At 45.5% G+C, this 23317-nt stretch overlaps 2 protein-coding genes across 4 annotated transcripts in view; one reads left to right on the forward strand and one right to left on the reverse strand.

The window, feature by feature from the left end:
* Positions 1-12875, forward strand: part of LOC129834830 (C-myc promoter-binding protein-like) — a 168464-nt gene extending 155589 nt beyond the window's left edge. The window contains exons 34-37 of the mRNA XM_055900135.1: positions 1451-1477; positions 2389-2551; positions 4830-4894; positions 8426-12875. Of these exons, the coding sequence (XP_055756110.1) occupies positions 1451-1477; positions 2389-2551; positions 4830-4894; positions 8426-8562 (392 nt within the window). The 3' untranslated portion in view covers positions 8563-12875. The remainder of the gene's footprint in view (positions 1-1450; positions 1478-2388; positions 2552-4829; positions 4895-8425) is intronic.
* A 1441-nt stretch (positions 12876-14316) lies between these two features.
* Positions 14317-23317, reverse strand: part of LOC129834835 (sodium/potassium/calcium exchanger 1-like) — a 53036-nt gene continuing 44035 nt past the window's right edge. For 2 of the 3 annotated variants that reach the window (XM_055900147.1, XM_055900146.1), the window contains 5 exons: positions 20540-20631; positions 19707-19973; positions 19479-19568; positions 17258-17424; positions 14317-15631 (listed from right to left, as the gene is read on the reverse strand). In XM_055900147.1, coding sequence (XP_055756122.1) covers positions 15382-15631; positions 17258-17424; positions 19479-19568; positions 19707-19973; positions 20540-20631 — 866 coding nt within the window. In that variant the 3' untranslated portion in view covers positions 14317-15381. The remainder of the gene's footprint in view (positions 15632-17257; positions 17425-19478; positions 19569-19706; positions 19974-20539; positions 20632-23317) is intronic. The other variant, XR_008756314.1, reaches the window with a different exon arrangement.

A 23317-nucleotide genomic window follows, 5' to 3' on the forward strand; every position in this document is an offset into this window, starting at 1 on the left:
GGGTCCTGAAACCGTCTCAGTGAAATGCATTAAGTCACAGTCTACAGCGGGTCCTGAAACCGTCTCAGTGAAATGCATTAAGTCACAGTCTACAGCGGGTCCTGAAACCGTCTCAGTGAAATGCATTAAGTCACAGTCTACAGCGGGTCCTGAAACCGTCTCCGTGAAATGCATTAGGTCACAGTCTACAGCGGGTCCTGAAACCGTCTCAGTGAAATGCATTAAGTCACAGTCTACAGCGGGTCCTGAAACCATCTCCGTGAAATGCATTAAGTCACAGCCTACAGCGGGTCCTGAAACCATCTCCGTGAAATGCATTAGGTCACAGTCTACAGCGGGTCCTGAAGCCGTCTCAGTGAAATGCATTAAGTCACAGTCTACAGCAGGTCCTGAAACCGGCTCCGTGAAATGCATTAAGTCACAGTCTACAGCGGGTCCTGAAACCGTCTCAGTGAAATGCATTAAGTCACAGTCTACAGCGGGTCCTGAAACCATCTCCGTGAAATGCATTAAGTCACAGCCTACAGCGGGTCCTGAAACCATCTCCGTGAAATGCATTAGGTCACAGTCTACAGCGGGTCCTGAAACCGTCTCAGTGAAATGCATTAAGTCACAGTCTACAGCAGGTCCTGAAACCGTCTCAGTGAAATGCATTAAGTCACAGTCTACAGCAGGTCCTGAAACCGTCTCAGTGAAATGCATTAAGTCACAGTCTACAGCGGGTCCTGAAACCGGCTCAGTGAAATGCATTAGGTCACAGTCTACAGCAGGTCCTGAAACCGTCTCAGTGAAATGCATTAAGTCACAGTCTACAGCGGGTCCTGAAACCGTCTCAGTGAAATGCATTAAATCACAGTCTACAGCAGGTCCTGAAACCGTCTCAGTGAAATGCATTAAGTCACAGTCTACAGCAGGTCCTGAAACCGTCTCAGTGAAATGCATTAAGTCACAGTCTACAGCAGGTCCTGAAACCGTCTCAGTGAAATGCATTAAGTCACAGTCTACAGCAGGTCCTGAAACCGTCTCAGTGAAATGCATTAATTCACAGTCTACAGCAGGTCCTGAAACCGTCTCAGTGAAATGCATTAATTCACAGTCTACAGCGGGTCCTGAAACCGGCTCAGTGAAATGCATTAAGTCGTACTCTACAGCAGGGACTGAAGCCGTCTCAGTGAAATGCATTAAGTCGTACTCTACAGCAGGGACTGAAGCCGTCTCAGCACCTTGTTTTATCAAGGAACAGATAAAGCCAGAAGTCTATATTTTACGGTGGTTTTAAGAAGAGCATATCTGTATGAATTGTGGAGGTCTCGTAGCCTTTTTGTAGCCTGACTTTGGCAGATGGAAGAGCTCTGAACCACGGGCAGCTATGTGGCAGCCATTTTGTATCTCTGTGTACTGTAATGTAGCTAACAGGGGTCTGTTGTGCTCTCTGCTCTCTGTCTTTCAGGGCTTAACTGTGCTCTGTTGTTAGACAGTGAGTGTTCTCTTTAGGACTCGACAGCTGAGTCCTCTCCTTTGGTCTCTGTGTGTCCGACAGCTGAGTCCTCTCCTTTGTCTCTGTGTGTCCTGTCTGCTGAGTCCTCTCCTTAGTCTCTGTGTGTCCTGTCTGCTCTTCTCTGCTTTGCTTTGCTGCACCCTGTTTGTTCTCCTTGTAGTCATTTTTGGAAAACCTGTTTCATTTTCTCTGTCCTCAGTATCTTTATGTGGTTGAAATGCATCGCTGTATTGCTGTTTTCCACTTGCCTGACAGTCTTGATAATTCTTTGATTGAATTGTCTAAATAATGTTGTTTCCAGTGATTAATTTTCTTCAGTTCTTCCAACATTTGAATGTGTGTCTTCGTCTAGTTGGATCTCAAATAGACTCTTGTATTATACACTCCTGTATTTGAGAATGGGTTAGCATCTGTGGTTTACTGTGTGTGTGATTGGTCTTGCTACACAAATACACACTTCATATATAACAAACGTGTCCACGTGCACACACACACGTAGGTACATTTACATTTACATTTAAGTCATTTAGCAGACGCTCTTATCCAGAGCGACTTACAAATTGGAAAGTTCATACATATTCATCCTGGTCCCCCCGTGGGAATTGAACCCTGGTCCCGTGTGGCTCAGTTGGTAGAGCATGGCGCTTGCAACGCCAGGGTTGTGGGTTCAATTCCCACGGGGGGACCAGGGTTCAATTCCCACGGGGGGACCAGGATGAATATGTATGAACTTTCCAATTTGTAAGTCGCTCTGGATAAGAGCGTCTGCTAAATGACTTAAATGTAATGTAAATGTACCTACGTGTGTGTGTGCACGTGGACACGTTTGTTATATATGAAGTGTGTATTTGTGTAGCCTACATATCCGTCTTTCTGACCCCTGCCTCCAGGTGTGGGCTACCCGTTGTGTCGTCCTGTGAGCGAGGCGGAGCGTCCGTTTGGGGAGGAGCTACTCCACAGCGTGGTCAAGAGCATCCAGAGGAACGACGTCTCTCGACCAATGGGACAGCTCCTACAGCTGCTGGGGCAGAGCCTGGGGGTCAAGAGGCAAAGGTCAGGGGTTACACATTGATAACGCCATTGTCCAGGGGCATGTTCAGGAGGATGTAACGCTACTGAAACATTCAGATAGAAATGTGTCATGTAGAACAAACATGATTCCGTCCTTTCTAGGGAGTTTTTCCTAGCCACCGTGCTTCTACACCTGCATTGCTTGCTGTTTGGGGTTTTAGGCTGGGTTTCTGTACAGCAATTTGAGATATCAGCTGATGTACGAAGGGCTATATAAATACATTTGATTTGATTGTCTGCCAAGATAAAGAATCATCAGCTCTATTCGTCCTATTTCTATCTATCTGCAACATTCAGAGCGCGTCACTAAATGCCACGCGGCCATCGCTCATCCATATATTTATATGTACAGTTGAAGTCAGAAGTTTACATACACTTAGGTTGGAGTCATTGAAACTCGTTTTTCAACCACTACACAAATTTCTTGTTAACAAACTATAGTTTTGACAAGTCGGTTAGGACATCTACTTTGTGCATGACACAAGTAATTTTTCCAACAATTGTTTACAGACAGATTATTTCACTTATAATTTGAGTCAATTGGAGGTGTACCTGTGGATGTATTTCAAGGCCTACCTTCAAAAGCAGTGCCTCTTTGCTTGACATCATGGGAAAATCATAAGAAATCAGCCAAGACCTCAGAAAAAAAATTGCGGACCTCCACAAGTCTGGTTCATCCTTGGGAGCAATTTCGAAACGCCTGAAGGTACCACGTTCATCTGTACAAACAATAGTACGCAAGTATAAACACCATGGGACCACGCAGCCGTCATACCGCTCAGGAAGGAGAAGCGTTCTGTCTCCTAGAGATGAACGTACTTTGGTGCGAAAAGTGCAAATCAATCCCAGAACAACAGCAAAGGACCTTGTGAAGATGCTGGAGGAAACAGGTACAAAAGTATCTATATCACAGTAAAACGAGTCCTATATCGACATAACCTGAAAGGCCGCTCAGCAAGAAGAAGCCACTGCTCCAAAACCGCCATAAAAAAGCCAGACTATGGTTTGAAACTGCACATGGGGACAAAGATCATACTTTTTGGCGACATGTTCTCTGGTCTGATGCAACAAAAATAGAACTGTTTGGCCATTATGACCATCGTTATGTTTGGAGGAAAAAGGGGGAGGCTTGCAAGCCGAAGAACACCATCCCAACCGTGAAGCACGGGGGTGGCAGCATCATGTTGTGGGGGTGCTTTGCTGCAGGAGGGACTGGTGCACTTCACAAATAGATGGCATCATGAGGCAGGAGAATTATGTGGATATATTGAAGCAACATCTCAAGACATCAGTCAGGAAGTTAAAACTTGGTCGCAAATGGGTCTTCCAAATGGACAATGACCCTAAGTATACTTCCAAAGTTGTGACAAAATGGCTTAAGGACAACAAAGTCCAGGTATTGGAGTGGCCATCACAAGGCTCTGACCTCAATCCTATAGAAAATTAGTGGGCGGAACTGAAAGAGCGATCAAGGAGGCCTATAAACCTGACTCAGTTACACCAGCTCTGTCAGGAGAAACGGGCCAAAATTCACCCAACTTATTGTGGGAAGCTTGTGGAAGGCTGAAACGTTTGACCCAAGTTAAACAATTTAAAGGCAATGCTACCAAATACTAATTGAGTGTATGTAACTTCTGACCCACTGGGAATGTGATGAAAGAAATAAAAGCTGAAAGAAATAATTCTCTACTATTATTCTGACATTTCACATTCTTAAAATAAAGTGGTGATCCTAACTGACCTAAGACAGGGAATTTTTACTAGGATTAAATGTCAGGAATTGTGAAAAACTGAGTTTAAATGTATTTGGCTGAGGTGTATGTAAACTTCCGACTTCAACTGTACATGTTCTCATTCACCCCTTTTAGATTTGTGTGTTTTAGGTAGTTGTTGGGGAACTGTTAGATTTTACTACACTGTCGGAACTAGAAACACAAGCATTTCAATACACTCGCATTAACATCTGATAACCATGTGTATGTGACCAATAACATCTGATAACCATGTGTATATGACCAATAACATCTGCTAACCATGTGACCAATAACATCTGTTAACCATGTGTATGTGACCAATAACATTTGATTTGATTTAAAGTCAGTTGGTGTATAGCAAGGTTGGAAAAAGGTTAAGGTCAACATTAAGTATCATGAGCCTCTTTGATGTCCAAGACAGCCGGTCGGCATGCTAACTACTGTAATAACTAGTCTGCTAAATGTCCTCTGTACCATCTCACATCCCGGTGCCCTTCCCTCTGCAGGAGTCTGTACAGAGACATCCTCTTCCTGTGTCTGGTGGCTCTGGGAAAGGACAACATTGACATCGGTAAGTCTGTATTTCATTGTCCTAGTAGTTTCAGAAGTCCTGCAGTGTCTCAACCCTTATTCCCTGTCTATACATCCAGCCACCTGCTCTGTCATCTAGAGGTCACCTCGTACACTGTTGAATGCTCCTGTAGTGTACTCACAGCCAACTGCTCTGTCATCTAGAGGTCACCTCGTACACTGTTGAATGCTCCTGTAGTGTACTCACAGCCAACTGCTCTTCAGGTGTCATCTAGAGATCACCTCATACACTGTTGAATGCTCCTGTAGTGTACTCACAGCCAACTGCTCTGTCATCTAGAGGTCACCTCATACACTGTTGAATGCTCCTGTAGTGTACTCACAGCCAACTGCTCTTCAGGTGTCATCTAGAGGTCACCTCATACACTGTTGAATGCTCCTGTAGTGTACTCACAGCCAACTGCTCTGTCGTCTAGAGGTCACCACATACACTGTTGAATGCTCCTGTAGTGTACTCACAGCCAACTGCTCTGTCATCTAGAGGTCACCTCATACACTGTTGAATGCTCCTGTAGTGTACTCACAGCCAACTGCTCTTCAGGTGTCATCTAGAGGTCACCCCATACACTGTTGAATGCTCCTGTAGTGTACTCACAGCCAACTGCTCTGTCATCTAGAGGTCACCACATACACTGTTGAATGCTCCTGTAGTGTACTCACAGCCAACTGCTCTTCAGGGGTCATCTAGAGGTCACCTCATACACTGTTGAATGCTCCTGTAGTGTACTCACAGCCAACTGCTCTTCAGGTGTCATCTAGAGGTCACCTCATACACTGTTGAATGCTCCTGTAGTGTACTCACAGCCAACTGCTCTTCAGGTGTCATCTAGAGGTCACCTCATACACTGTTGAATGCTCCTGTAGTGTACTCACAGCCAACTGCTCTTCAGGGGTCATCTAGAGATCACCTCATACACTGTTGAATGCTACTGTAGTGTACTCACAGCCAACTGCTCTTCAGGTGTCATCTAGAGGTCACCTCATACACTGTTGAATGCTCCTGTAGTGTACTCACAGCCAACTGCTCTTCAGGTGTCATCTAGAGGTCACCTCATACACTGTTGAATGCTCCTGTAGTGTACTCACAGCCACCTGCTCTGTCATCTAGAGGTCACCTCATACACTGTTGAATGCTCCTGTAGTGTACTCACAGCCACCTGCTCTTCAGGTGTCGTCTAGAGGTCACCTCATACACTGTTGAATGCTCCTGTAGTGTACTCACAGCCACCTGCTCTTCAGGTGTCATCTAGAGATCACCCCATACACTGTTGAATGCTCCTGTAGTGTACTCACAGCCACCTGCTCTGTCATCTAGAGGTCACCTCATACACTGTTGAATGCTCCTGTAGTGTACTCACAGCCAACTGCTCTTCAGGGGTCATCTAGAGGTCACCTCATACACTGTTGAATGCTCCTGTAGTGTACTCACAGCCACCTGCTCTTCAGGTGTCATCTAGAGGTCACCTCATACACTGTTGAATGCTCCTGTAGTGTACTCACAGCCAACTGCTCTTCAGGTGTCATCTAGAGGTCACCTCATACACTGTTGAATGCTCCTGTAGTGTACTCACAGCCAACTGCTCTTCAGGGGTCATCTAGAGATCACCTCATACACTGTTGAATGCTCCTGTAGTGTACTCACAGCCAACTGCTCTTCAGGTGTCATCTAGAGGTCACCTCGTACACTGTTGAATGCTCCTGTAGTGTACTCACAGCCACCTGCTCTGTCATCTAGAGGTCACCCCATACACTGTTGAATGCTCCTGTAGTGTACTCACAGCCAACTGCTCTTCAGGTGTCATCTAGAGATCACCTCATACACTGTTGAATGCTCCTGTAGTGTACTCACAGCCAACTGCTCTTCAGGTGTCATCTAGAGGTCACCTCGTACACTGTTGAATGCTCCTGTAGTGTACTCACAGCCACCTGCTCTGTCATCTAGAGGTCACCTCATACACTGTTGAATGCTCCTGTAGTGTACTCACAGCCACCTGCTCTTCAGGTGTCGTCTAGAGGTCACCTCATACACTGTTGAATGCTCCTGTAGTGTACTCACAGCCACCTGCTCTTCAGGTGTCATCTAGAGATCACCCCATACACTGTTGAATGCTCCTGTAGTGTACTCACAGCCACCTGCTCTGTCATCTAGAGGTCACCTCATACACTGTTGAATGCTCCTGTAGTGTACTCACAGCCAACTACTCTGTCATCTAGAGGTCACCTCATACACTGTTGAATACTCCTGTGGTGTACTCACAGCCAACTGCTCTTCAGGTGTCATCTAGAGGTCACCTCATACACTGTTGAATGCTCCTGTAGTGTACTCACAGCCACCTGCTCTTCAGGTGTCATCTAGAGGTCACCTCATACACTGTTGAATGCTCCTGTAGTGTACTCACAGCCAACTGCTCTTCAGGTGTCATCTAGAGGTCACCTCATACACTGTTGAATGCTCCTGTAGTGTACTCACAGCCAACTACTCTTCAGGTGTCGTCTAGAGGTCACCTCGTACACTGTTGAATGCTCCTGTAGTGTACTCACAGCCACCTGCTCTGTCATCTAGAGGTCACCTCATACACTGTTGAATGCTCCTGTAGTGTACTCACAGCCAACTGCTCTTCAGGTGTCATCTAGAGGTCACCTCGTACACTGTTGAATGCTCCTGTAGTGTACTCACAGCCAACTGCTCTGTCGTCTAGAGGTCACCTCATACACTGTTGAATGCTCCTGTAGTGTACTCACAGCCACCTGCTCTGTCATCTAGAGGTCACCTCATACACTGTTGAATGCTCCTGTAGTGTACTCACAGCCAACTGCTCTTCAGGTGTTGTCTAGAGGTCACCTCGTACACTGTTGAATGCTCCTGTAGTGTACTCACAGCCAACTGCTCTGTCGTCTAGAGGTCACCTCATACACTGTTGAATGCTCCTGTAGTGTACTCACAGCCAACTGCTCTTCAGGTGTCATCTAGAGGTCACCTCATACACTGTTGAATGCTCCTGTAGTGTACTCACAGCCAACTGCTCTGTCGTCTAGAGGTCACCTCATACACTGTTGAATGCTCCTGTAGTGTACTCACAGCCACCTGCTCTTCAGGTGTCGTCTAGAGGTCACCCCATACACTGTTGAATGCTCCTGTAGTGTACTCACAGCCACCTGCTCTGTCATCTAGAGGTCACCTCATACACTGTTGAATGCTCCTGTAGTGTACTCACAGCCAACTACTCTGTCATCTAGAGGTCACCTCATACACTGTTGAATGCTCCTGTAGTGTACTCACAGCCAACTGCTCTGTCGTCTAGAGGTCACCTCATACACTGTTGAATGCTCCTGTAGTGTACTCACAGCCACCTGCTCTTCAGGTGTCGTCTAGAGGTCACCTCATACACTGTTGAATGCTCCTTTGGTGTACTGCAGCGTTTTCACGAGAAGGTCTTCAGTTTAAATGACATTTAAATCAGTGTTAAACATCGATGGGTTAATCTCGTCTCACTCTTTCTCCTCCCTCCAGACGCGTTTGACCGTGAATACAAGATGGCGTACGACCACCTCAGCCCCAACCTGGTGAAGCTGACGCACAACTGCGACCGTCCGCCCAGCGCTGGGGTCATGGAGTGTCGCAAGACCTTCGGAGAGCCCTACCTCTGAACTCTGACCCCTTTACCCCTGACGTGTCACCTCCGACAGACACTTCAGCCTCCACCCGGGCCAGTCACCTCCGTCACTCAGCATAGCACAGCCGCGGGTAGCACACGTGGGTTAGGGTTCAAGAGATCTTTGTGTCCATGAAAAGCGCTGTATAAAATCCATGTATTACAACGGTGGCTTTCCCAAAGAGGACTGAGGATTGCTTTAAAGACGAGCTCAGGAATCCCTTTAGAAAGACTTACAGAATGTGTGATGACACGGTGATGTTTTGGGTCGTGTCCGTCACCTGTGAGAGACGTGACGGGGCTGACCAGAGACTAACGGAGCTGACCAGAGACTAACGGAGCTGACCAGAGACTAACGGGGCTGACCAGAGACTAACGGAGCTGACCAGAGACTAACGGAGCTGACCAGAGACTAACGGGGCTGACCAGAGACTAACGGAGCTGACCAGAGACTAACGGAGCTGACCAGAGACTAACGGGGCTGACCAGAGACTAACGGAGCTGACCAGAGACTAACGGAGCTGACCAGAGACTAACGGAGCTGACCAGAGACTAACGGGGCTGACCAGAGACTAACGGAGCTGACCAGAGACTAACGGGGCTGACCAGAGACTAACGGAGCTGACCAGAGACTAACGGAGCTGACCAGAGACTAACGGAGCTGACCAGAGACTAACGGGGCTGACCAGAGACTAACGGGGCTGACCAGAGACTGACGGAGCTGACCAGAGACTAACGGAGCTGACCAGAGACTAACGGAGCTGACCAGAGACTAACGGAGCTGACCAGAGACTAACGGAGCTGACCAGAGACTAACGGGGCTGACCAGAGACTAACGGGGCTGACCAGAGACTAACGGGGCTGACCAGAGACTAACGGGGCTGACCAGAGACTAACGGAGCTGACCAGAGACTAACGGAGCTGACCAGAGACTAACGGAGCTGGCCGACCAGGGTGTTATTATGTAGTCTTGACTAGTCTCACAAAAGGGGATGTTTATAAAATCCCATCTCATCACCTGGTTGTTATAGGTTCTGGACGTACCCCTCTGGATGGATGGAGATCACACATTTTGACGAGTTCTATTTCAGGGGGACTTATGTTTTTAAGAAATCTTGTACAAATTGTTACATAAAATACAAAATGTACTTTATATACGACAGTAGTAGTAGGGACCTTTTATAAAACAACATTTGTATTATATAGTCAAATTATAGAGACTAATATCAGCAATATTTTACTTAACTTGAATTCTATTTATACAAAGTACGACTTTTATTTATTTTAGTCTGTTTTATTTGTTTAGATGGATGTACTGGCTTCCTGTCAGGGTGAAACATCCATTTCCTCTCCTCCTGTGGTTGATGGATGTATTGGCTTCCTGTCAGGGTGAAACATCCATTCCTCTCCTCCTGTAGTTGATGGATGTATTGGCTTCCTGTCAGGGTGAAACATCCATTCCTCTCCTCCTGTGGTTGATGGATGTACTGGCTTCCTGTCAGGGTGAAACATCCATTCCTCTCCTCCTGTGGTTGATGGATGTATTGGCTTCCTGTCAGGGTGAAACATCCATTCCTCTCCTCCTGTGGTTGATGGATGTACTGGCTTCCTGTCAGGGTGAAACATCCATTCCTCTCCTCCTGTGGTTGATGTCTGTTAGAAAGTTCTAGTAGTATTTACAGTGAGGAGTGTAACTGTCCCTGTTACTGTACCACACTGATGTCCATCGTAAACTGAACTAAGCTGGTTTGAAGTATTGTATCAGTGAGGGCGTTCAAAGATTCACTCAAAACAACTAAAGTCGCTTTAAAACTGCCAAAATGTTGCGTTAAATATTTTCGCTGCACTTTACAACAGATGTTGTTGTTGACAAGACGTATCCCAGTATGGATTGATTCGTTTATAAATATCTATTACAGAAATACCCATACTGAGTCGAATACTTTGACGTTTACAAAACTGATTGACCTCTGTTTTTAAAGTAGTGTGCGGTTGTAAAACTGACTTTAACATCTTTGGCACAACATGCTGTATGAATCGGCTCCTCAGATATCAGTATTAATATCATTAAAGTGGAAGTACCTTTTAAAGTACCTTCGAGTTAAAGTTGGAGTACCTTATAAAGTACCTTCAAGTTAAAGTGAAGTACCTTTTAAAGTACCTTCAAGTTAAAGTGAGGTACCTTTTAAAGTACCTTCAAGTTAAAGTGAAGTACCTTTTAAAGTACCTTCAAGTTAAAGTTGAAGTACCTTCAAGTTAAAGTGAAGTACCTTTTAAAGTACCTTCAAGTTAAAGTGAAGTACCTTTTAAAGTACCTTCAAGTTAAAGTGAAGTACCTTTTAAAGTACCTTCACGTTAAAGTGAAGTACCTTTTAAAGTACCTTCACGTTAAAGTGAAGTACCTTTTAAAGTACCTTCAAGTTAAAGTTGAAGTACCTTCAAGTTAAAGTGAAGTACCTTTTAAAGTACCTTCACGTTAAAGTGAAGTACCTTTTAAAGTACCTTCACGTTAAAGTGAAGTACCTTTTAAAGTACCTTCAGGTTAAAGTGAAGTACATTTTAAAGTACCTTCAAGTTGGAGTACCTTTGGGACCTCTGTGTACTGTTAAGAACATGTAGTTACCCTTTTGATAAATGGAGGGAATATTGCTACACGACAGTAGGTTCCGTGTTTCATGTCCTTTCATATTCTCTGTACTTCCTGTACGTGTGGGCCTCTCATCAGGTGTTATAAACTGTGAATAGTGGGTTTATGACAGGGAATTTACAAGGAAAGGGTGGGTTGTTCAATAGTTTTGAGGTGACTGTCTGTTCCCCTTCAAAAAACTTTTTTAGATTTTAATTTATGTGTTTTAGAACCAAAAAATAATCATCCAAAACGGTACTATGGTACAGTGTATATACTGAACAAAAATATAAACGCAACATGTAAAGTGTTGGTCCCATGTTTCATGAGCTGAAATAAAAGATCCCTGAAATGTTCCATACGCACAAAAAGCTTAAATGTTGCGCACAAATTTGTTTACATCCAAATTTGTTTATCCTTTGCCAAGATAACCCAAATCAAGAAGCTGATTAAACAGCATGATCATTACACAGGTGCACCTTGTGCTGGGGACAATTAAAGGCCACTCTAAAATGTGCAGTTTTATCACACTGCAGAATGCCACAGATGTCTCAAGTTTTGAGGGAGCGTGCAATTGGCATGCTGAATGCAGGAATGTCCAACCGAGCTGTTTCCAGAGAATTGAATGTTCATTTCTCTACCGTAAGCCGCCTCCAATGTAATTTCAGAGACTTTGGCAGTACGTCCAACCGGCCTCACAACCGCAGACCACATGTAACCACGCCAGCCCAGGACCTCCACATCCGGCTTCTTTACCTGCGGGATCGTCTGAGGAGGAGGAGGGGCGTGCTGAAGAGTATTTCTTTCTGTAATAAAACCCTTTTGTGGGGGAATTCTGATTGGCTGAACCTGGCTCCCCAGTGGGTGGACTTGGCTTCCAAGTGGGTGGGCCTATGCCCTCCCAGGCCCACCCATGGCTGCGCCGCTGCCCAGTCATGTGAAATACATAGATTAGAGGCCTAATGATCTTTATTTTAATTGACTGATTCCCTTCTATGAACTGTAACTCAGTAAAACCTTTGAAAGTGTTGCATGTTGCGTTTTATATTTTAGTTCTGTTAGGAGCTATAAGTCCAGAGTTGGGCTTTAGTAAGAATGATTCATACCATTGATGTGTAGGTGAGTCTAGAGTTGGGCTTCAGAATGATTCATACCATTGATGTGTAGGTGAGTCTAGAGTTGGGCTTCAGTAAGAAGGATTCATACCATTGATGTGTAGTTGAGTCTAGAGTTGGGCTGCAGTAAGAAGGATTCGTACCATTGATGTGTAGGTGAGTCTAGAGTCGGGCTTCAGTAAGAATGATTCATACAATTTTGGAATTTGGTTAACTTTCTAAATCGACCAATTTGAAATGGAATTGAGCCCGTACCCTGACTGAGTCCCTGCAGCAGTCACAAGTTGTAATTTCCCAAAGCGGAGGGCCAGTTCAGCTCTGGTTTCTAACCCACGTTAAGGACGTCAGGCCCGACACAACATACCAACCTTCGATAACTTGATACGTCCTCAAACGTTTTAGATATGATCCTATGTCTATGTTCATCTATATACACGTGTTCTGTTCTTCTTCCATACAAGGTACTATGTGAGTAACAACCTACGTTTGGGTTCATTGTTCAGCAGCACAAAGGAATGTTCCATTGGCACATCACCTGCAGTCAAAACCGTTTTTTTGGGGGGGGGGGTGAAAATAAGTGGTTGAAGTAGCAGGACCTCGGTGGCTATGATGACATGGCTGTTTATACCCGGCCTGTTATACTGATGATACCAAGGTCAGCCTTTGGCGATGTATTGTCTTCATTTTAAATCATGTTTGGTGATTTTATGTGTGTGTGTGTGGGGGGGGGGGGGGGGGGGGTGGGGAGGTGTACACCTGAACATAGATTATAATGCTTTCAGTTGTCTGAGTGGAGAACAACCGTTGAGTCCACTTGACCAGGTAAACACTTGAAAATCCTCCCGGGTTTACAGTACGCAGCAACATCTCTCTCTCGCCAGGGAAAATACTTCCAACTCAGAATGAAATCCTTGAAGTACCTGTATGACATCATAATGTGCCCCCTTTTAACAGATACGTTAAACACCTATCCTGGCCGACTGCAATGTAGACGGAAACGTCACCAGTCATCTTACGAGTGACCGATGAGGCACACCGGTGACCTCAAATTACAATGTAACAACAGACTGATGTCGTTGGCTAGAAGAGGACCTCTGTCAAGAAGGGTCCAATGAGAGCTGGCCACGTCAATGATTGACAGCTGAGAGCACCAATCGCAGAATAGCGCTACTATGCAAACATGAAACGGACGTTGCTATTTTGAACGCTAAAGATTGTTACCAACCAACTAAGCGTTTTATTAAGAGAGACCTGGACTGTCAAAAAAATATCACTCATGAATATCAGCAGTGTGAACAGTTTTAAATCGTTTTTGTTGTCGATCTCTGCAGATGAAGGGTTCTATTCAATCCGTGTGGCGGAAGTTCAGTTTTGCAGGGTGATTGAAATGTAAAGGCTGTGTTCCTGCTTTAGCAGAGACTGCATTGACGGTAAACGGTGCGTATGGCCGCTCCATGGGGAAATGACCTTTACATTCCAATCACAGAATCTACAGACTGAATAGAATGCTCTAGAAGGTTACTAGTCATTGTAGAAGGTTAATGTCCAAACAAAATATTTATTTTCTATTTAGGTCAATGTATAATATTTGATCTGCTCTTTGTAGAGAAGACATTTTATAAAATGTCCCTAGTGTTGTTTTACAGCTCTGTACGACGGGTCTGTGGATCTGATGATGAGATGAATCATGTACTGTTTGACTGGATCATCAGAGTTGTCTCTGACTGGAAATAAAATCACTTCTACCCGTGGCCAATCGTGTGTGTTTCTACACGGGGGATTAAATCACGTCTGAGAAGGATGTTTACACCGACATACACAGCCTTGACAGCGAACGCCGGGGGGGGAAAATGACCTTTGAAAGACACATCGTCAACAACACACTTTGTTGTATATATATTTGTTTCATAATACACCTTTTGATTGAATCCTGGCTTCAGTTTTAAATGACCCCAGAACATTTGTTTTCATAGAACATAATTAACCAATCAACACCTTTTATTGAATATTATTTTAAAAAAGGATTTAATTGCTGCATGGATTGTAAGTACAACATATGAATAGTTGACTATACATCAATACATTCTCTTTGCATCCATCTGAACCACACAAGTGTATTGCATACATACATAACACATGACACTACAACGCTGACGGTTAATGTAATAAAGGTTACATCTGGGTCGTGTACCTGAACTACACCATTCCTGGGTTTTCTAGACACAGAATCATTTACATGAGAACTCAAAAGCTGCTGTACCTCTCTGCACCTGATAAACCAGTTTTTTTGTTGTCGGGTTTTTTTTTTTAACTCTAAAAGAAATGGCTGTATTGACATTTTTTTTACATGGATGAACACTAACATGGATGTGTGTGTGTGTGGCTGGACAACTTCTACAATTACTGAGTCTCTCTTCAGGAGTTGTGGACAGACAACCTCTACTGTTGCACGTCAGTTCTGATAAGAGTCTCTCTTCAGTAGTTGTGGACAGACAACCTCTACTGTTGCACGTCAGTTCTGGTGAAAGAGACCAGAAATAGTCCAACCATGGAGGTGTCCACTGATTCAACATAGACAACACAATCCCCTCTGTCAACAGTAACACTGGGGAATCCCCTCTGTCAACAGTAACACTAGGGAATCCCCTCTGTCAACAGTAACACTGGGGAATCCCCTCTGTCAACAGTAACACTGGGGAATCCCCTCTGTCAACAGTAACACTGGGGAATCCCCTCTGTCAACAGTAACACTGGGGAATCCCCTCTGTCAACAGTAACACTGGGGAATCCCCTCTGTCAACAGTAACACTGGGGAATCCCCTCTGTCAACAGTAACACTGGGGAATCCGCTCCCTATACCGTCACAGCCATGAATGTTAGTGACTGACGACACAGTTGCGCGGTGATTATTTAAATGACTTCCTGACACGCCTTTTTCCCCTCCCTCATTGTAGTACAATGTACTACAATACCCATAATGCTCTGTACAGTACAACATATTCAGTTTCATCTTAGTAAAAAATAAATAAATAAACATTCCTGAAGCTAACATAATGGTGTCTGACCTCTGACCTCAGATGGAGACGGGGCAGATAATAACACGGTCCTCCAGCATCACACTGAGCACCAGGAACACGAAGTAAAGCATGAACATGGTGAGGCCCAGAACACGGCTCATCTTCCACCGACACGCCGCGATGCTGATGATGACGAAGAGGAGCATGACGAAGAGGAGCACGATGGCACAGAACAGACCGTTGGAGTTCACCGCCACCGGTACACCGCCTTGCATCGCCGAGAAGATCAACCATGGGACAGGCAGGCTGGAGTGATGTAGAGAGGGAGAGATGTTGTTGTTGTTAATGGTAATCCCATGTCCACTACTACTACTATTATTGCTGTTGGTCCCACCATTTATTTATATATAAATATATATATATTCTGTATATATATATACATATATATTTGATTTTTATTTTTCGATATGTATACTTTGACAATGTAAGTAATAATGAACTTGCCATGTCAATAAAGTCAATTGAATTGAATTGAATTGAATTGACAGAGAGTGGAGTGGAGGGGTGGAGGATAGAGGGATGTAGAGAGGGAGAGACAGAGAGAGAGGAGGGATGTAGACAGAGAGAGAGGAGGGATGGAGAGAGTGAGAGACAGATAGAGAGGAGGGGTGGAGGCAGAGGGATGGAGAGAGATGGAGAGAGAGGAGGGGTGGAGACAGGGGGATGTAGAGAGACGGAGAGAGAGGAGGGATGGAGAGAGTGAGAGACAGAGAGAGAGGAGGGGTGGAGGCAGAGGGATGTAGAGAGATGGAGAGTGAGGAGGGGTGGAGACAGAGGGAGATAAACAATCACCTTTGAGAGTAGTAACAAAAAGTGCCTTGATCGTTTACTACAGACAACGGTACACAGTTCATAGTGATATCTCGGTAGTGATAGTGGTCTATACTAACCCCATAGTGATATCTCTGTAGTGATAGTGGTCTATACTAACCCCATAGTGATATCTCTGTAGTGATAGTAGTCTATACTAACCCCATAGTGATATCTCTGCAGTGATAGTGGTCTATACTAACCCCATAGTGATATCTCTGTAGTGATAGTGGTCTATACTAACCCCATAGTGATATCTCTGTAGTGATAGTGGTCTATACTAACCCCATAGTGATATCTCTGTAGTTATAGTGGTCTATACTAACCCCATAGTGATATCTCTGTAGTGATAGTGGTCTATACTAACCCCATAGTGATATCTCTGTAGTTATAGTGGTCTATACTAACCCCATAGTGATATCTCTGTAGTGATAGTGGTCTATACTAACCCCATAGTGATATCTCTGTAGTGACAGTGGTCTATACTAACCCCATAGTGATATCTCTGTAGTGATAGTGGTCTATACTAACCCCATAGTGATATCTCTGTAGTGATAGTGGTCTATACTAACCCCATAGTGATATCTCTGTAGTTACAGTGGTCTATACTAACCCCATAGTGATATCTCTGTAGTGATAGTGGTCTATACTAACCCCATAGTGATATCTCTGTAGTGATAGTGGTCTATACTAACCCCATAGTGATATCTCTGTAGTGATAGTGGTCTATACTAACCCCATAGTGATATCTCTGTAGTGATAGTGGTCTATACTAACCCCATAGTGATATCTCTAGTTATAGTGGTCTATACTAACCCCATAGTGATATCTCTGTAGTTATAGTGGTCTATACTAACCCCATAGTGATATCTCTGTAGTGATAGTGGTCTATACTAACCCCATAGTGATATCTCTGTAGTGATAGTGGTCTATACTAACCCCATAGTGATATCTCTGTAGTGATAGTGGTCTATACTAACCCCATAGTGATATCTCTGTAGTAACAGTAGTCTATACTAACCCCATAGTGATATCTCTGTAGTAACAGTAGTCTATACTAACCCCATAGTGATATCGAAGATGTTGGATCCCACTGAGCTGGACACAGCCATGTCTCCCAGTCCTTTACGGGCCACGATGACACTAGTGATGAGGTCAGGGATGGAGGTGCCTGCTGCCAGGATGGTCAGCCCCATGATCTCCTCTGAGATGCCTATGGTCTCCCCCACCTAGGGAGCCAGCAGTCAATCAACCAATCAGTCTCACCCAGTCAATACATCAATCAAAATGTAAGTCATAGACAAATACGTAGCACATCCGTTGTTCATCCCGAGTGGAGACGGAGGCCAGGATTCAACCAGACCAGCGTTAACCCAAGATAACCGGTGCTCATCATTGCTTTTGTTTATAGTAGGTGGTGTCGGAAGTGTTACTGCGTTGGAGATGTCAAAACCCCAAGAGGCTCCCGACGTTAGCCCTATCTTTAGCCTTATCGTTAGACCTATCGTTAGCCCTATCGTTAGCCTTATCGTTAGCCCTATCGTTAGCCCTATCTTTAGCCCTATCGTTATACCTATCTTTAGCCTTATCGTTAGACCTATCGTTAGCCCTATCGTTAGCCTTATCGTTAGCCCTATCGTTTGCCCTATCTTTAGCCTTATCGTTAGCCCTATCTTTAGCCTTATCGTTAGCCTTATCGTTAGCCCTATCGTTAGCCCTAGCGTTAGCCCTATCGTTAGCCCTATCTTTATCCCTATCGTTAGCCCTATCGTTAGCCCTATCGTTAGCCCTATCGTTAGCCCTATCGTTAGCCCTATCGTTAGCCCTATCGTTAGCCCTATCGTTATACCTATCGTTATGCCCTATCGTTAGCCCTATCGTTAGTCCTGTCATTAGCCCTATCGTTATACCTACCGTTAGCCCTATCATTAGCCCTATCGTTATACCTGTCGTTAGCCATATCGTTATACCTGTCGTTGGCCCTGTCGTTAGACCCATCGGTATACCAATCGTTAGACCCATCGTTAGACCCATCGTTAGACCCATCGTTATACCCTTCGTTATACCAATCGTTAGACCCATCGTTAGACCCATCGTTATACCAATCGTTATACCAATCGTTAGACCCATCGTTAGACCCATCGTTATACCAATCGTTAGACCCTTCGTTTAGCCCTATCGTTAGTCCCGTCGTTAGCCCTATCGTTATACCTGTCGTTGGCCCTGTCATTAGACCCATCGTTAGACCCATCGTTAGACCCATCGTTATACCAATCGTTATACCAATCGTTATACCCATCGTTAGACCCATCGTTAGACCCATCGTTAGACCCATCGTTAGACCCATCGTTAGACCCATCGTTATACCAATCGTTATACCAATCGTTAGACCCATCGTTACCCATAAACCCCAAGAGGCTCCCGACGTTAGCCCTATCTTTAGCCCTATCTTTAGCCTTATCGTTAGCCCTATCGTTAGACTTATCGTTAGACTTATCGTTAGCCCTATCGTTAGCCCTATCTTTAGCCTTATCGTTAGCCCTATCGTTAGCCCTATCGTTAGCCTTATCGTTGGCCCTATCGTTAGCCCTGTCGTTATACCTATCGTTAGCCCTGTCGTTAGCCCTATCGTTATATCTATCGTTAGCCCTATCGTTATACCTATCGTTAGCGCTATCATTATGCCTATCGTTAGCCTATTGTTATGCCCTATCGTTATGCCCTATCGTTATGCCCTGTCGTTAGTCCTGTCGTTAGTCCTGTCGTTAGACCTATCCTATCATTATGCCCTATCGTTAGTCCTGTCATTAGCCCTATCGTTATACCTACCATTAGCCCTTCCATTAGCCCTATCGTTATACCTGTCGTTAGCCATATCGTTAGCCCTGTCGTTATGCCCGTCGTTAGACCCATCGTTAGACCCTTCGTTAGACCCATCGTTAGACCCATTGTTAGACCCATCGTTAGACCCATCGTTATACCCATCGTTAGACCCATCGTTAGACCCTTCGTTAGACCCATCGTTAGACCCATCGTTAGACCCATCTTGGACATTGCCATTGCCATGGGTGTGTCTGTTACCTCGGGTGTATCTGTTACCTCGGGTGTGTCTGTTACCCCGGGTGTGTCTGTTACCTCGGGTGTGTCTGTTACCTCGGGTCTGTCTGTTACCTCGGGTTATTGCTGATCTGATTAAATCCTGGCCTGAGTCAAAGAAGCGCTGAACTAATAGTTTGTAAACAAGATGGAAGTCATGTGATGTAAAATCCAACCAGAGGGATACCTGATGAGCCCACCAGACCATTAGATAGGAGAACACAGCGATCCACGTGATGGAGCCAATAAACGTCATGGCAAAGTATTTTCTGGAAGCCTGAGGAAGAACTCACAGGAAGCTCATATCAGCATATATTAGAAGATATTTTGTGTTCTACATTTTGGCCACTTTGCAGGACACAAACACAGTACAGAAATGGCGTGAATGTAACACAGAAATGTAGGTGATACGTACCGGGTTGCGTACGTCGGGCACAGTGAGCCACAGAGGGAACACTATCGGTAGGAGAAACAGATATGTGGCCTGTTTACGTCTGGTGTCTGGCCATTCTAACGACAGAGGCTCCTCATTCTCTTCACCCTCTTCCTCTTCTTTATTTTCCTCATCATCATCATCGTCTTCATCATCCTCATCTTCCTCATCCTCGCTCTCTTCTTCGCTCTCGTCCTCCTCACCGCTGTCTGAGCCGTCGGATCCCCCTGCGCCCGCTGGGCCCTGGTCCTAGTGAAGAGAGAGGGAGAGAGGGTGAGAGAGAAGGGTCGTGGTGGGTAGAGTAGTGTTATGAATTAACTCTCTCCTCTCTCTCTCCACCCTCCACTCTCTCTCCTCTCCTCTCGGTCTCCTCGCTCTCCTCTCCTCTCGGTCTCCTCTCTCTACCGTCTGAGGCTCTTACGGGTCTGGTTTCTCCTCTCTCCTCTCTCTCCTCTCCTCTCTCTCCTCTCTCTCCTCTCTCTACCGTCTGATTCTCTGACGGGTCTGGTTTCTCCTCTCTCCCCTCTTTCCTCTCTCTCTCCTCTCTCCTCTCTCTACTGTCTGAGGCTCTTACGGGTCTGGTTTCTCCTCTCTCCCCTCTTTCCTCTCTCTCTCCTCTCTCCCCTCTCCCCTCTCCTCTCTCTCTCTCCTCTCTCCCCTCTCCCCTCTCTCTCCCCTCTCTCCTCTCTCTCCTCTCTCTCCCCTCTCTCCTCTCTCCCCTCCCCTCTCTCTCTCTCCCCTCTCCCCTCTCTCTCTCTCCCCTCTCCCCTCTCCCCTCTCCCCTCTCTCCTCTCTCCTCTCTCTCCTCTCTCTACCGTCTGAGTCTCTGACGGGCCTGGTTTCTCCTCTTCTTTAGGTGTGGTCTGGGAGGTCGAGGGTTCGGCCTGCTCAGTCTTCTCAGGTCCAGCTGAAAAAAGACAGACACAAGACACAACCAATAAGCAACATGTCAGATGTTTACCTTTACATGTTAGTCATCTAGCAGACTCTCTGATCCAGAGCCACTTACAGTAGTGAGTCATTTAACAGACTCTCTTATCCAGAGAGACTTACAGTAGTGAGTCATTTAACAGACTCTCTTATCCAGAGCCACTACATTAGTGAGTCATTTAGCAGACTCTCTGATCCAGAGCCACTACAGTAGTGAGTCATTTAACAGACTCTCTTATCTAGATCCACTGCAGTAGTGAGTCATTTAGCAGACTCTCTGATCCAGAGCCACTACAGTAGTGAGTCATTTAACAGACTCTCTTATCCAGAGCCACTACAGTAGTGAGTCATTTAGCAGACTCTCTTATCCAGAGCCACTTACAGTAGTGAGTCATTTAACAGACTCTCTTATCTAGATCCACTACAGTAGTGAGTCATTTAGCAGACTCTTATCCAGAGCCACTTACAGTAGTGAGTCATTTAACAGACTCTCTTATCCAGAGCCACTACAGTAGTGAGTCATTTAGCAGACTCTCTGATCCAGAGCCACTTACAGTAGTGAGTCATTTAGCAGACTCTCTTATCCAGAGCCACTTACAGTAGTGAGTCATTTAGCAGATTCTCTGATCCAGAGCCACTACAGTAGTGAGTCATTTAGCAGAATCTCTGATCCAGAGCCAATTACAGTAGTGAGTCATTTAACAGACTCTCTTATCTAGATCCACTACAGTAGTGAGTCATTTAGCAGACTCTCTTATCCAGAGACACTACAGTAGTGAGTCGTTTAACAGACTCTCTTATCCAGATCCACTACAGTAGTGAGTCATTTAGCAGACTCTCTGATCCAGAGCCACTTACAGTAGTGAGTCATTTAACAGACTCTCTTATCCAGAGCCACTACAGTAGTGAGTCATTTAGCAGACTCTCTTATCCAGAGCCACTTACAGTAGTGAGTCATTTAACAGACTCTCTTATCTAGATCCACTACAGTAGTGAGTCATTTAGCAGACTCTTATCCAGAGCCACTTACAGTAGTGAGTCATTTAACAGACTCTCTTATCCAGAGCCACTACAGTAGTGAGTCATTTAGCAGACTCTCTGATCCAGAGCCACGTACAGTAGTGAGTCATTTAGCAGACTCTCTTATCCAGAGCCACGTACAGTAGTGAGTCATTTAGCAGACTCTCTGATCCAGAGCCACTACAGTAGTGAGTCATTTAGCAGACTCTCTGATCCAGAGCCACTACAGTAGTGAGTCATTTAACAGACTCTCTTATCTAGATCCACTACAGTAGTGAGTCATTTAGCAGACTCTCTTATCCAGAGACACTACAGTAGTGAGTCATTTAACAGACTCTCTTATCCAGATCCACTACAGTAGTGAGTCATTTAGCAGACTCTCTGATCCAGAGCCACTACAGTAGTGAGTCATTGGTACATATGTTCAATGTATTATATATATATTATTTATTTTACCAGGAAGTTGACTGAGAAACACATTCTCATATACAGCAACGGCCTGGGGAATAGTTCCAGGGGAGAGGAGGGGGGATGAAGGAGCCAATTGGAAGCTGGGGATGTTGGTGTGACTCCTAGTGGGGTGTGTTGGTGTGACTCCTAGTGGGGTGTGTTGGTGTGACTCCTAGTGTGGTGTGACTCCTAGTGTGGTGTGACTCCTAGTGGGGTGTGACTCCTAGTGGGGTGTGACTCCTAGTGGGGTGTGACTCCTAGTGGGGTGTGTTGGTGTGACTCCTAGTGGGGTGTGACTCCTAGTGGGGTGTGACTCCTAGTGGGGTGTGACTCCTAGTGGGGTGTGACTCCTAGTGGGGTGTGTTGGTGTGACTCCTAGTGGGGTGTGACTCCTAGTGGGGTGTGACTCCTAGTGGGGTGTGTTGGTGTGACTCCTAGTGGGGTGTGTTGGTGTGACTCTTAGTGTGGTGCGTTGGTGTGACTCTTAGTGGGGTGTGACTCTTAGTGTGGTGTGTTGATGTGACTCCTAGTGGGGTGTGTTGATGTGACTCCTAGTGGGGTGTGTTGGTGTGACTCTTAGTGGGGTGTGTTGGTGTGACTCTTAGTGGGGTGTGACTCTTAGTGTGGTGTGTTGGTGTGTCTCCTAGTGTGGTGTGTTGATGTGACTCCTAGTGGGGTGTGTTGGTGTGACTCTTAGTGTGGTGTGTTGATGTGACTCTTAGTGGGGTGTGTTGTGACTCCTAGTAGGGTGTGTTGGTGTGACTCTTAGTGTGGTGTGTTGGTGTGACTCTTAGTGGGGTGTGACTCTTAGTGTGGTGTGTTGATGTGACTCCTAGTGGGGTGTGTTGGTGTGTCTCCTAGTGTGGTGTGTTGATGTGACTCCTAGTGGGGTGTGTTGTGACTCCTAGTAGGGTGTGTTGGTGTGACTCAGTGTGGTGTGTTGGTGTGACTCCTAGTGGAATGTGACTCCTAGTGGGGTGTGACTCCTAGTGGGGTGTGTTGGTGTGACTCCTAGTGGGGTGTGACTCCTAGTGGGGTGTGACTCCTAGTGGGGTGTGTTGGTGTGACTCCTAGTGGGGTGTGACTCCTAGTGGGGTGTGACTCCTAGTGGGGTGTGTTGGTGTGACTCCTAGTGGGGTGTGTTGGTGTGACTCCTAGTGGGGTGTGTTGGTGTGACTCCTAGTGGGGTGTGT

Source organism: Salvelinus fontinalis, chromosome 35, assembly GCF_029448725.1.
Source record: "Salvelinus fontinalis isolate EN_2023a chromosome 35, ASM2944872v1, whole genome shotgun sequence".
NCBI lineage: Eukaryota > Metazoa > Chordata > Actinopteri > Salmoniformes > Salmonidae > Salvelinus > Salvelinus fontinalis.